Source organism: Dufourea novaeangliae, unplaced genomic scaffold (assembly GCF_001272555.1).
Source record: "Dufourea novaeangliae isolate 0120121106 unplaced genomic scaffold, ASM127255v1 scaffold199, whole genome shotgun sequence".
NCBI classification, from domain to species: domain Eukaryota; kingdom Metazoa; phylum Arthropoda; class Insecta; order Hymenoptera; family Halictidae; genus Dufourea; species Dufourea novaeangliae.
In genome coordinates, this window is record NW_015374073.1 from 747,064 (window position 1) to 760,750 (window position 13,687).

General features: G+C 36.8%; 1 protein-coding gene across 5 annotated transcripts in view; it reads left to right on the plus strand.

Moving 5' to 3' along the window:
* Positions 1 to 1,956: 1,956 nt before the first annotated feature.
* Positions 1,957 to 13,687, plus strand: part of LOC107190464 — a 57,568-nt gene continuing 45,837 nt past the window's right edge. For all 5 annotated transcript variants that reach the window (XM_015579266.1, XM_015579267.1, XM_015579268.1 and 2 more), the window contains exons 1-2: positions 1,957 to 2,025; positions 3,767 to 9,043. In XM_015579266.1, coding sequence (XP_015434752.1) covers positions 3,814 to 9,043 — 5,230 coding nt within the window. In that variant the 5' untranslated portion in view covers positions 1,957 to 2,025; positions 3,767 to 3,813. The remainder of the gene's footprint in view (positions 2,026 to 3,766; positions 9,044 to 13,687) is intronic.

Consider the following 13,687-nt stretch of genomic DNA (forward strand, 5'->3'; position numbering starts at 1 on the left):
GCTCATCGTCAGTTAGTTCTCGCGATTCATGGACCCTAGAGGCCATGCCGGTGATTCGAGGCCCGTTGACATTTCATTCGAAACTCGCAAGTGGATGTCACGCGAACGTACCGCGATTTTCGATGGTTTCCGTGCATATCAGGTCCGTTTCGAATAATTCTCCATTGTTCAGTTATTTGTGAAAGATTTCGAAATATTTTATTAAGGGGTAATTCTAATCAAAAGTGTCATTCTTCCGGCTTTTTGGACTCTTTTTACAAAGAAACCATAAGATTTGTTGATATCGGTTTGTTGCATACATATTCAATTTTGTTTCTAAAAATATTGACCATCTTTATTGAGTGAAAATAATCATAATTGACTGAATTATAAATCGTTTAATGCAGTCCTTTAAAAAAAAGTGTTCTACTGGTTGACACCAAAAAGCCAAACAGATTCTTGATTAGCATAAGTGTGACTGTGGCGTGAACCAGTATGAAAAAAAATATAGAAAATGTAAAAAATGGCGGCGGCGTTTTGAGGTTTAAATATCGATTTTCTTGATTTTTTCGCGATTTACGGATTAAAGAAGCTAGGAAAGAAAATAATTTGTTGATAATGCTGGTTTATAAGTTAACGGCACACCTACGGAAATGTACACCAAATGTGAAGTCAATCAGTCAATTAGAACCTTAAGATATTGTATCAGCCATTTAAAAAAATACCATTTAGAAAAAAACGTGTTTTAGGCTTTGTAGGTTTTTCTTTAAAGCATCTATAACTTCGTTAATTTTACAAATACGAGTAAATTCTTCTGCAGACATATAGCAACCTATAGTATCATGAAATGCAACAAAAATTAATCAATTTTTTGGAAGGTCAAGACTAAAATACTACCTTAAAAATAATTTACAGCAATGTTTAGATCGTGCGTATTCCATTACCTACGCAACTATTTTCAAGCAGTTATGAGATCATTTGGATGCAAAACGGTTGCAGAAACTATTCTTTTTCATTTATAATAATGTTAGAGTCCTACTATTTCTTTCTTTGTAAAACTGAGTCGAATACTTTGTGGTGAATTCAATTGTTAGATCGTATGTTTATGATGTCTATACTATAAACATTATGCATTTATAAGTGTATGAAAAATGCAGTGAAAAAAAATTAATAAAATCACTGTTCTATTTGTGGCTTACGGAAACTGGAAACAATGGAAATATATTTTAATGTGGTTTCCATTTTTGCAGTCATACATACTGAACTTTCGATTATAATTTTTTGTAATTCCTTTTGTCCAGTTATAAACGAAGTAACGTGTATAGTGCTAGATTAATATATTTTAGTTATTACTTTTTTTCTTCGTTTATCATGTCATACTTATTGATCTTGAAGTATTTATTCCGTATAAACAATTAATATAAAATTAACATGAATGAATTCATTAAATTATTATTTGATCATTTTAAAATTAGTTGTCATCTAATAAAATAGTTAATTTGAATAATCAAGGAAAGATAATTTTATTCAACTGTCAGGTTTGATGTAATGTTAATTTTAGTATTAATTTCAAGTGTTAAGCACGTTCAATATAAGATTTCTATGATTGTTGAAAATCTTACGACCTTCAGTTTCATATAGCAATTCAATGAATTCCCCTTTAAAATATCGTAATTTTATGTTTTCAATTTTAGAGTTCTATACTATACGTACGAATAATTTATTTTCAAATACGTTCATAGATACATATTTTTAATCCTACGACTTCGTTTTGTCGTATTCCCATAATTTTACGTCTTATACGATCATTATTCTAATTCTAACTATTCTTATTGTATTTGGCATTACTAGTGAAAATTAATAAACCTGGTCTGATTTTTCGTACGTTGTTAATAGCAAATAATTAAATTATGTTATTGAATGTTAACAAAACTATAATAAATTTTTTTATATTTACAGATGACGCAAAATCTGGTCACAGCTACGTAAACCAAAACGGTGGTCCGAAGAGTTCCTCGATCGAGCAACGAGACGAAACTAAAACAAGTAAGAATAATCGTTGCCACTTGTTTCACATGGTACTCAACACCTTGGAATGCTGTATTAAGTCATGCTTGTCGCACGAACGCAAAGAAACACGCTTCTTCTCTCTTCCACCATTTCTCGCGTGCATTTTCCGTTTTTCGCTTCGAAAATCGATCGAGACTAAGGTCCTCTATTAAATAAAAAAAAGAAAAAAAAAGAAACTAACGTTTCTCGTAATCGGCGTTATACTTCAAGAAACTAATATAACTAGAAAATATTAATACGATACCGGTAGAAACAGGTTTTAGAAGAAATTGTCTGAGGAATTTTCGGAAGAATTAAAATAACCCAAGTTAGATCGGATTAGAACAAAATTAGATTTCTTCGTCTTTTTATCCCAAATTAGTTTATTACTACGCCAGGTGTCCCAAAAATAAACTAAAAAATTCTGTGTGAATAAATTCAAGTGAACATACAATGAGGGATAAAAGTATTCGAACGAATAATAATTTCTTGATCGATGGTGGAATCTATACAGAGTGGCTTGTAAAACTACAGAAACAGTCTACAAAGTAATTCTAGACACTAATTATAAAAGAGGTATAAGATAGTTGTTTATAGTCCGTGAATTGTAATATTGTAATAAAAATTTATCGTGTAAACTACATACGATAATAACGTTTATGATTCACGAAAAAGATAAAAAAATTAATTCGAATTTATTGAAATGTAAAAACTGTTTTTCATACAGTTGAATGCGAAAACTTGCTGTCAAATGTATTTTTACGTATTTATGAAACATCCGGTATATATGCAACGGTACGTTACGTAGAAAACTTGGTAGTAAAAAATACACGGTAGCACAACTGGACTACATATGATTATTAGCATAAAAGTAACTTCCTTGGTTCAAATGTACTCCTACAATTGCGTCAAGTTTATCAGTTTGACGTTTATCACGATCAATAGCTTTCATTCTACTGTCAGGAACCTCTTGCACAGTAATTTGCAAACTACTACCATAAGTGAATTTACATGATATAAGTTGTAATTTCTAGACTTCTGTTGTACAAACAATTTTTACAAATTAAATAATTAGTAAACATTATTAGGAAATTTTAGAAATGATTATTGCACAATGAATGCAATTTTACATTTACTTTTACAATTTTTACAAGTCTTGGAAGCCTGATAATTTCGTTTACAGGTTAATGTTTCTAACTATTGATTACTGAATTCTTATTTATTCTTTTAATTTGAAATATTTTAGACATGGTTGATAATTTTCTTATTTCATTATTTATTGCTGAATTGTCCAAATAGTAAGCATTTGTTTTCAATGCACACCCACTGTTAATAAAAGAAAACACACTATATTAAATCAGTAATTCCCTTCTATCAACGTGCACACGATTTCATAACATGAAATTAGACAATAAGCTGACTTGTAATTTATAAAATTTACTTATAGAATTTTACTTGTTTTATGAACAAATTTGTTATTACTACTGTGCGACAGAATTTTTTAGTAGTGGTAACTCGTGGCTTGTAAAATTTCACTAATAATAGTAGCTCTATTGTGCAAGCGGGAACAGGCGATTATAAATCTCAAAAACTGTTTACGGGAAATAGTACAGCAGACATTTGTTCCCAGTAGTCTCCGTACGAATACTTTTTTCTCTCATTGTACCACAAACCCCGAGTAAATTCGAGCGTAATCACGGATCACTTTAAAAACGATGCCCGTCCCGGGATTCCATAGGATTTCACGAATCCTCGGAGTACGCGACAGACACAGAAGAGATTAGCATGCCACAGGGTTCGCGGAACCGCAGGAATCGTAGGGGGCGCAACAGAAGACGGTTCCAGCGTGCCGAGAGAACGCCGAAAGAGGACGATGAACACCCGGAAAACGCGGAAATTCGCGAGGATCCGGCAACGAACGAGTCACTAGAGAAAACGATCGAAACCGAACCCGACGATGATCAAACGATACGTGCCAAAGAAGCAGCGGTGAAACGACTGAAAGAGGAGAGGCAACGAATCGAGAAACGGAATTTGAACTCCGAAGTGAGGGTTATCGAGGTGAAGACGATCAGTAGCCTACCGCTGGCTGCGAAGATCGATCACATTCCGGGAGTGGGTATTTTGGAGATCGGTAGAAAGGACAGTGTGGAAGGTGTGGTGACGATTTCCGAGCCAGCGGAATTGTTTTCGTCGATGAAAAGAACGGTCGAAGGCTTGAAGATCCACGATGTCAGCGACTGCGACGTGGAGGCTGACAGTGTTCGACCGGTGATCGTGGAAATGGAGACGGATTTGGAAGACTCGATGCGCGTCTGGGACACCGTGATGCCGAAGGAGGTGGAGGGGAAGCTGAGGAGCTTCATCGAAGGCCTGAAACTGCCCCCTTATTGCGAGGAGGAGACATGCAGGCAGGAAAGAGTTAGCTCGACGTGCAAGAAGGTTAGGAAACGCGGGAATCACGAACACTGTCAGGCGAACAGGTTCCTAGACATCATACAGGAAGAGGGTGAGAAACTGTCTGAAGACGAGGAGCAGCATATTAGAGACTTCATTAATGAAGAGATCAGCAAATATCGGAGGGAGGAACGACCGTCTAATGGGAGGCGGAGGAATTCGGGGGATAAGGAGCTGGCAACGAAAGACGGGACCGATAGTCAGTATGCAATGGAGGAAGACGAAGAATCGGATGGGAAAATTATGAGAAGTGAGTTTAACAGCGATGAAAGACAAGAAAATTTAGAAAAAGCTCGTCAAATATACGAAGAGTCCGGAATAGAAGTATTAAAATTCAGGAACACCGTTGCTGAAACGTTGAAACATGAAGTGACATTGAATAGCATGGAAGAAAACTTTAATAAAGTGTTAATGTTCCAAGAAGAGAATAAACTGAAGCCTGAAATGAAATGGACGGAGAATTCAATAAAGATAACTGTTATTGATGTGGATGCTGTAGAATTAACGGAAGATATGCCGGAAGTATCAGAGGCAGCTGATGAAACGACAGAAGATTCAGGGATAGAAATATTGAAATGCATGAAGCCCGACGACGAAACATTAGAAAGCGAAGAGATGGAACTGAGCAACTCTGCAAAAAATATTAATGAGTTATTGGAATTGAAAGAAGAGAAAGCGACGCCTGAAGAGGAGAAGAAGGAACATGTTATAAAATGCAATGTGCTTAATGTGAACGATGCAGAATCAGTTAAAGAGATGACGGAAAAATCACAGGCTATCGACGAAACAGAAGAAGATTTAGAGGGGGGAGTATTAACATTTATGGAACCCGACGATGAAACATTAGAAAACGAAGAAATGGAAATAAATAGCACTGAGAGAAATTCCAACGAACAATTAGAACTTAAAGAAGATAAAGAATTGAGGGCAGAAGTGAAAAGAGAGGACAATATTTTAGAAATAAATGTAACTGGCGTAGAAAATGCTGAATCGACTGACAAAGTGGCCGAACTTCAGCGCGAAAGCACAGAATCGCAGTTAATTAACGAAGTAACAGAAGAATCAGAGACAAAGACATTAAAATTCAAGGAAGTTGATGATCCTAAATCAGGCCGAGGAAGTTTAAAAATGATTGATGAGAAACTAAATGAGACAGTAAAAGATGAAGAACTGAAAGTGAACATTAAAGACGTAAATTTAGACAAACGATTGGAATTAAAAGACGAGGAAGAATTAAAGCCCGAAGTGAAGAACGAGGTTCACATTGAAGATACAAATGCTACTTATAACGAAATAGCAGAATCAACCGATAAAATGACGGAGTCTCGGCTTGAAATCGAAAAAATGGAGACAATATCACAGTTAGATGTCGAAATCAAAGAAGACGTAGACACAGAAACATTAGAAATGAAGAAAGCTGATGAAGCATCCACTAAAGATATTGTATTGAAAGATGAGTCTTCATTGAATTCTGAAAGTGAAGCAAATGTTAACGAAGAATTAGAACTAAAACAGAAGGAAAACAAAACAGTTTGTGTAAATGCCATCGTACCAGTTGAACAAGTAACATCACAGTTAAAAATTGAAGAGAGAAAGGATTTGAACAACGATCCAAATATTTCCAATACACAATTAAAGGAGTTGAAAGTAGAGCAGACAGAAGAAATCAAAGAGTCGCTCTTATTGAAACCATCAAAAAGCGATACTAAGGAAAACCTGTTAGAAAGTCCATCACTAGAAACTGAGATTATTACTGTAAAGGGCAACGAATCCAGTCTAGAAGACGAAATACACACGAAGTCTGAGTTAGAAATAAACAATGTGGCAGTGACGAAGGAACGGCGACCTCCAACGCCGCCAAAGAGGTCGTCTAGTCTGTCAGACGTTGATTTACAAGAAAAATCTCGAGACCCTCCGGTCCCTCCAGCCAGAATAATTTCAACTGATCCTCCACCTAGTCGCCCGCCTCTGCCAGCAGAAAATTTGGCAATAGATAAGAATCCGAGCATCGTTAGACGTTTATTGACAATTATATCGAGCAGTGACGCGACCGTCGAGAATATTCGCGATGCTTTGAGGGAGGTGACGGCGTCGGCGCTACCCGAGAATCTCCGCGAGATCATCGATGATCTAAGGGCCCACGGGATCAGGAATTTCCAAAGTGACAGCATCGCTTCATTGCATAATCGTCTTGGCAATGGCGTGAGTCCTGAAATAACGTGTGACTGGTTGGCCGAAAAGTCGCGCGAAAAATGGGTGATACCCGAGTCGTCGACAGCACGTCGCGCTGAACGAACAACGATGGCCGAAAAATCGCCGAAGAATCTTCCAGAATATCTGAAAGTTACTGAAAACAAAGGCAACGAGGCAACTGCTTCGAAGGACAGCGAAGAAGAATTCGAAGAGATCTACAAATCGACCGAACAAGTGGACACGGAAAAGTTTGAACTCAGAGACTCTTCCAGCAGCGCGACTTCTCTGAGCACTGTGAAGTATAATCCTATGGAGGATTGGCAGGCTGACATTTGCTCTATAATAGCCGAAGAAGCTAGGAAAAGTAGAGAAAGGGACTTGGACTCTTCTAGTTTGAAAAGCAAACTTTCGTTACTGAAAGCTGAGGAATCAGATATGTTAAATGGAGAAAAAGTGTCCCCAGAACCCATACCCTATTCGCCTGTGGAGGATCTATACTACGTTCCCCTGGATTTTGGCAGTAGTTCAGTAAGAAATCAGTCGGAAAACATCGCCTGGCCCGAATCCCTGAAGGATCTCTGTATAAAACGAATCTTAATGATGCCCTATGGCTTGCAAATAATCAACGAGATAACAGTACCCAAGTTTAACATCTTTAAAAGCCTCCGCTCTATCCCGAGTGTGCACGAGACGGCTGTACTAACACCTGACGCTCGGAAAACCACTGTTTCAGAGCGGAGCAACCTAGGAACTATGAGCAAAGTCAGCGCAGAGAGTTGGCTGGGCCTGTCCACTTCAACGGACCCCCGGCTACTCGTCTGTTTGTCGCCGTCCCAGCAAAAGACCGCGATTAAAACTACTCCCGATAACTTGCTGAACCTTCACGCGAAGTTCCTGAACAGACACAGGTACCACGAGAACGCATCACCTTGCGTTGCAGTTCCGAAGTACAAGATCGATGTGAAAAAGTCTGAAACAGACAGACCGACCAGGCTGCTCGAGATTCTGAAAGAGAACTCGAGCCAGCCGAAAGTGACGCCCGAAGATCCGTCCAAGCGTTCAGGCGGTGACAAAGGTCAGCGTCTGAAGGTCACCCAGCTCCGTGACTGGTTGAACCTAGCTAGACGCGACATCTCCAGTCACGCGACGTCTCTCTCCAACGATTTATTAATAGAACCGTCGGGTGAGGGAGTACAGGCTGATAACCGTGATAGTAATCGGTCGAACGTCGCGAAAGTGACTAGTCTCGGCGTGAATTCGCCAGAAAAAAGCACAACGCCTTTCAGAAGGAGTCCCATCACTCTGAACAGCGCTCTGATCGAGAAAACTCCGGGCATGCCGGACACTGGAGGCAAGAAAACGCCTCGAAGGATCATAGAGCCCCGGCATGGTGTCAATCCAGCTCTAATAGACGACAGAGTCGAGGTGCCAGCGCCAGCGAAACGCGTGGTGAACGTGGACAGATCTTGCATCGACACAACCAGTATTTTCGACCAGAGCCCGGCCAGAAAGCATCTGGAGCCGCGAAAATATAAGAACGAAGAGGATCTGAAGCATGTGACTGCTACGGAGATCCTGGAGAGCCTGAAGAAACTTGAGACTGACGATCTCAGGAAGCCATATCTGCCGGGAGAGTATTTGGTGGAACGATTAAGGTACATCGAATTGCTGGAGAATCAACTGAAGAATGTTCTGTTGGCTGAAGAGGAAGAGAAAGAGGCGTTCGAGGATTTTCAGACACTGAAGAAGACGCAAGAGACAGGCGCCAGTACCTCTAAAAATGACGCCAAGGTTGAGAGTCAAAGCTGGAGCGAAAAGTCCTCGAACCTAGACAAAGATCATTCTGAGATGATCGACAAACACGGACAGAGGGATCTAAAGACGGAAGTCCGTCAAGGAGATGGTTTTCGCGAGGAGGAATCCACCGAGCATATCGAAAGTGTGGTGATCACCAAGAAAGAAGATAGAAACGGGCAGAAGTCGGATGATACTCGAAAGGGCGGGAAATTAGAGAACTCGGAGGCATTTCGTCAACGTATGTACGAGGAGTACGTGCACAAAGTTCTCGAGAGGGAGGAAAGGAAGCTTCACAAGGTGGTCAAGATCAGTACACACGAGGACATTCATAGGCCGGATGAGAAATTGGAAAAAAATGGCACAAACGTCGAGATGGAATTTATCACGAAGGCGAGAAACAGGCTGGACAAATTCGGAATTAAACTGGACGAGAGTGAATCGGAAGTTGAGAAAGATTCTGTGGGAAAAGAGGAAGTGAAGAAGAAGTGTCTGATCGATGGACGGGAATTCGACGACGCGAGAAAATTGCCGAAGCATCTTCAAGAATTCCTGAAAATGCCCGACGACGGTGAGTCCCAGCGAACCGAGGATTGCTGTGTTGTTGGTCGTTGTTAAGATTGATCGCTGCCAATTTGGACCTTCCGTTTGAGTGTTCGAATGTTGAGGCTGACTGTGAACTTGAAGCGATCGCTACTTGGATAGGATTATTGAGTACGTAACAGCCACTAACAGGTACCATTAATAGATGTATCGTGAGTTGCGTTGTAGCACGTGATACTGACAATATTTTTTTTTGTGAATTTTACTTCCTTCCCACGGATTTCTACTAATTTTGTTACAATTACAAAAGAATGGGGGAACTGAGTGTTTTTTTTTCGCAACGAATTAAAGTGTTTTGGAATTTAATTCGAATTTGAAAATGTGATTTTGCCGTTAGAATGTAAATTAAAATTTAATTTTTGCAGAAAATAATATTCAAGTTTCAAAAATCTAATTCCAATGGGTAGCAAGGGAAAATTCGAATTTAAATTCTCTTTCCAACAATGAAAATCAGATTTTAAACAAGTTTCACGGATTATATTAAATTTTAATTTCACCGGTAAATTGAAAATTGAACGTAAATTTTATAGCAGCCGTTTTCTTCCAAAAATGCCGGTAATTCTCGTGTTTGTTGTTTAGAATTGTAACAAAATTTATACCGATTAATCGGATATATCGCGTGGAAAGTAATGTTTATGAGAATATATGGTGTGTGCTATATTTTTATCCCGGAATATAGATGTCTCGTGTTGTTGTTACTAACGAAACTGAATGAAGAAGACGAACCGTGATATGATTTATCGCCAATAAAGTCAAAACGTCGAGAGATGAGTCTTGTTAACTTGGTCGTAGATCATAGGTTATCTAGATAGGTGCGGCGGAAGAAAAATGGCTGCCTTATAACACAGAAATAGTTGTTCCCACGAGCTTTTAGTATCTTTTCATAACTTTTACTTAATTTTCTCACCTAAAAATTTATGATTTTGAAAGTCAACCAGTTCCACTTGTTAATAAAGTAGAAAAAAATCTAATTGTAATATTGAAAGGAATCTATTATAAAATATCCATAATAAAGTTCATATACATTGTAGTTTATCAATGAAATAGTATATACTTGAAGAAATGATAGATTTACGTTCTTCTTTTTATTATTATTTTACGTTTTTATTATATACTGTAGATTATACAACGAACATCAAATTATAATTGTTTAGAAGTATCTAAAGAACGAGATTCAGCGTAAGATCGCGCTGTTTTAAAACCTACTTCTGTTTTATACAAATTATGATACATTTGTTATAAATTTTATAACGGTGTGAAAAGTTTACTTCAGTTTATTTATTTATTTGAAAGCAGGACGGATATCCATTTACACGATTTATTTGTCTTCGATGTCGAATCACGTGAACGAATCACAGATCAGGTTGGTCGGTTGCAACCTGAGTTCATGATTCATTCGAAAATAAGGAGCTAAATATAGGGAGGATCGAGAAATAGGCCAGTGCTCGTAGAACCGTAGAACATTTGCTTACGTGTCCAGCTTCACACGCCGGAACCACCGTCTTCATTTTGGCTATTTCCGACCGGTTGCGACATCGCCAACATCCGCCATTTTAAACGGGTCTCCTTGCCTCCAAGACCTTCACCCTTTTCCAGTTTACCTACCTGTCGCACAAGATCCTGGCAAAAGTCATGGCTTTAGTAACAACACAAACTACTAACCGGTTTCGTACTGTTCCGTAACAATCAACAAACTCACTAACGCAAAACGAACGTCGTGGAATATTTCAGGCATTAACACGAAAATATGATTTTTTCTTACGTTATCATTTATATTTCTTATAAGTAGATATGAACTTTCAATACTGAAACTGTGATACATATTGAAAGAACAGTTACCTTCAGGATAATGGAAGATATAGGAATTGTAATTAAGTTAGGTAGACACAGGGAGCTCGTTTTTCTGAATTTTTTTTTTCAATTTTTCGGAACTCTCAGCTGCTGGATCGGTAAAAATAGAAAATTATTCACAGTTTAGACGAAGCTTTCTAGATACACAAGAGGGAGGAAGCGTAAATATTCCACGAGCCTTTTTCCTAACGCTTCTAAAGCATTACTAAATTGCACATTTAAAATAACACAGATTGAGCCTTATATGTATGTATGTATGTATTACGTATATGTGTATATAATTAATTATAATTATTATTTTCTATTTTTTTTCTATTCGGGATGTATTGGGCATGCTTTTGTAGTTGAGAGAGCTGGTTATGGCAATGAGACCGATCTACTGCACGAGATTGACAGTGCATTGAAGGTGGGCCGAGGATTTCTGTTTGGTAAAGGTGCGTTTAACTGGTGCATGCTTTTCTAAAAAAAATTAAGTTTTGAAGTTTAAATAATTGGTAAATATTAGGCATAAGAATAAATTTGAATAGCGTAATAAATAGATATGATTTATAAATAAATTTCACAAATTTTTTAAATCAGTTACGTCCTACTGTCTAATATACAAGCATGTATTTTTAATTACAAATTATGTGGAAAAATTGACAGAAATAGGCAAGATTGGTAACTAAAGAAAAAAGATTATTAAGTTGCTTTAACTTGAATTCAGTAAATATTACGCTGATTGCAGTAGTAAATGACAAATTGTCAAACAAACCGTTAGAAGAATTATTTGTTTAGATTTATTAATTATTATGAGTAATGTGGAAGACGTAATGATGAAGTATCATTAAGGGTTCATCAATGATAAATTTTAAAAGACTGAGATTTTACATATTTGATTTAATTTTATTACAAATAAGAATAAATAATGATAATTATATCTTAAAATATTAATATAAAATAGTGATACATCGATAAACTATTCATATTGTATTATTTGAAGTTAGCTTACCTTTAAATAATTATCTTTCATATTAAAATGAAAAATAGAAATATAGGTGCCGTTAGTTACGATGTACTCCTTTATATTTTACATTATTTTGTTATTACTAAGTGAAAAAAAATCGTATTGATTTCAAGATACAAAAGACGTTTCATTTATGTAATTTATTTACATGGTATTTTCATTGTCTTATACACTTACAGATGTTTCATTAACATCAATACACGCGCCGACACATTAACTTGATCATTATCCAAACCTACGTAAAAGAAGTCATAACTATTAATACGCAAAAAGTTTCATTTATCTAGTCGTATTGCAAAGTGTTTACGGAAGAAATTATTGATAGGAACATACAGGATTTCTCACTGTTGATATTCCATATACAGATAATAATACCTATTCCTTTACCATGAAAGCCCATGAAGAACGTAATATTGGTAATGCACAAAGTATTCTATGTATCTGACACACCTATAAATAGTCCGAACAACAAATTCTTTGTATTGCACTAATAGTGCGGAGTGCTCAGTTTTCCTAAACCATTGTGAAAGTACCTACATAATAACTTACATTTCATAATTTATATAACTAACTTCCATCACCAAATGAAGTATAAAATTTTCGATATGTAATATGCTAACACAACTGGTGAGGTGGAGTTTGAGGAACCCCATGAATATTTTATTTTTATTCACTAGCTACTTAAAGAGATACTTATTTATTTCAATGTTTTCTTCCATAAAAATGCAGAATAACACAAGTTTATACAACTGGTCGTATAATAAACAAAAAATAAGAAATAATTAAAATCTATGAAAGTAATAAAATATTTCCACTTTACCAGTTAGGAGCTAAAAGAAAATAAAATTTTCTTATATTTCTAAAAAAAATGGGTGACTCAAATTTTGATTGAGTGAAAAACGAGAGCCTGCGTGGGATCGCATCACAGGTTGGGAACTCACGCTGTGCAAATTTTTAAGCGTCACGAGACTATTCTGAATCGCCCGGCTTCTGCGTAGTTAAACGACGACGCGGAGTGTGTGGCGGTGTCGACGGCAGCGTCGCGACGCTTCTCAGTAGTCCGTCATCCTTGGAGCTTCCCTATTCCGCGCGAAACACGATCACGCATGCGAGCTTTTGCCGATCCGGAAAAAGAACCGAAGGCTAAGTCATGTTAGAGAAAAGTGAGTGTTTGACTGATACGAAAAAGTGCGAAGTGAAAAGAAACGAAACAAAAAAAATCAAAGACGAAAAGTGCAACGCGCATCTGTGGCCAGTTTGAGTTAATTTTAAATCAAACTGATTGTTCAAAACCAATTATGGACCGAAGTAAACAGAATAATTTTCCAATAGAATTTCTCCGGTATTTTTAATTGCAAGATCGAATTCACTAATAAGATGATAACCACAACAAATAATATTTTCGGTTTTGGATATTTTCTTGCCTTTTTTTCAAATCCCGAGAGAACAAAATTAGTTAAAGTAATTATGAGTGGTTCATGTAAACACTGTTTCATTTATCAAAGATTAATATAACTATTCTTCTAAACACGTAGAAATTAATTAATTAACAATTAACTTCCAATACTTTATCTGTTATTTTAGACGGAGTAATGAATTAAATCAAGTAGTTTTTTGAATGGTTTTTCATAGAACGCCACTATTTTTGTATTATTGTTATCACAAAATCAATAAACCAACAGACATTTTATTTCATTTCTAGTCATATTTGTTAGGTTCTGTTATACACTTTGCGTTTGATTTGCAAAATGGTGG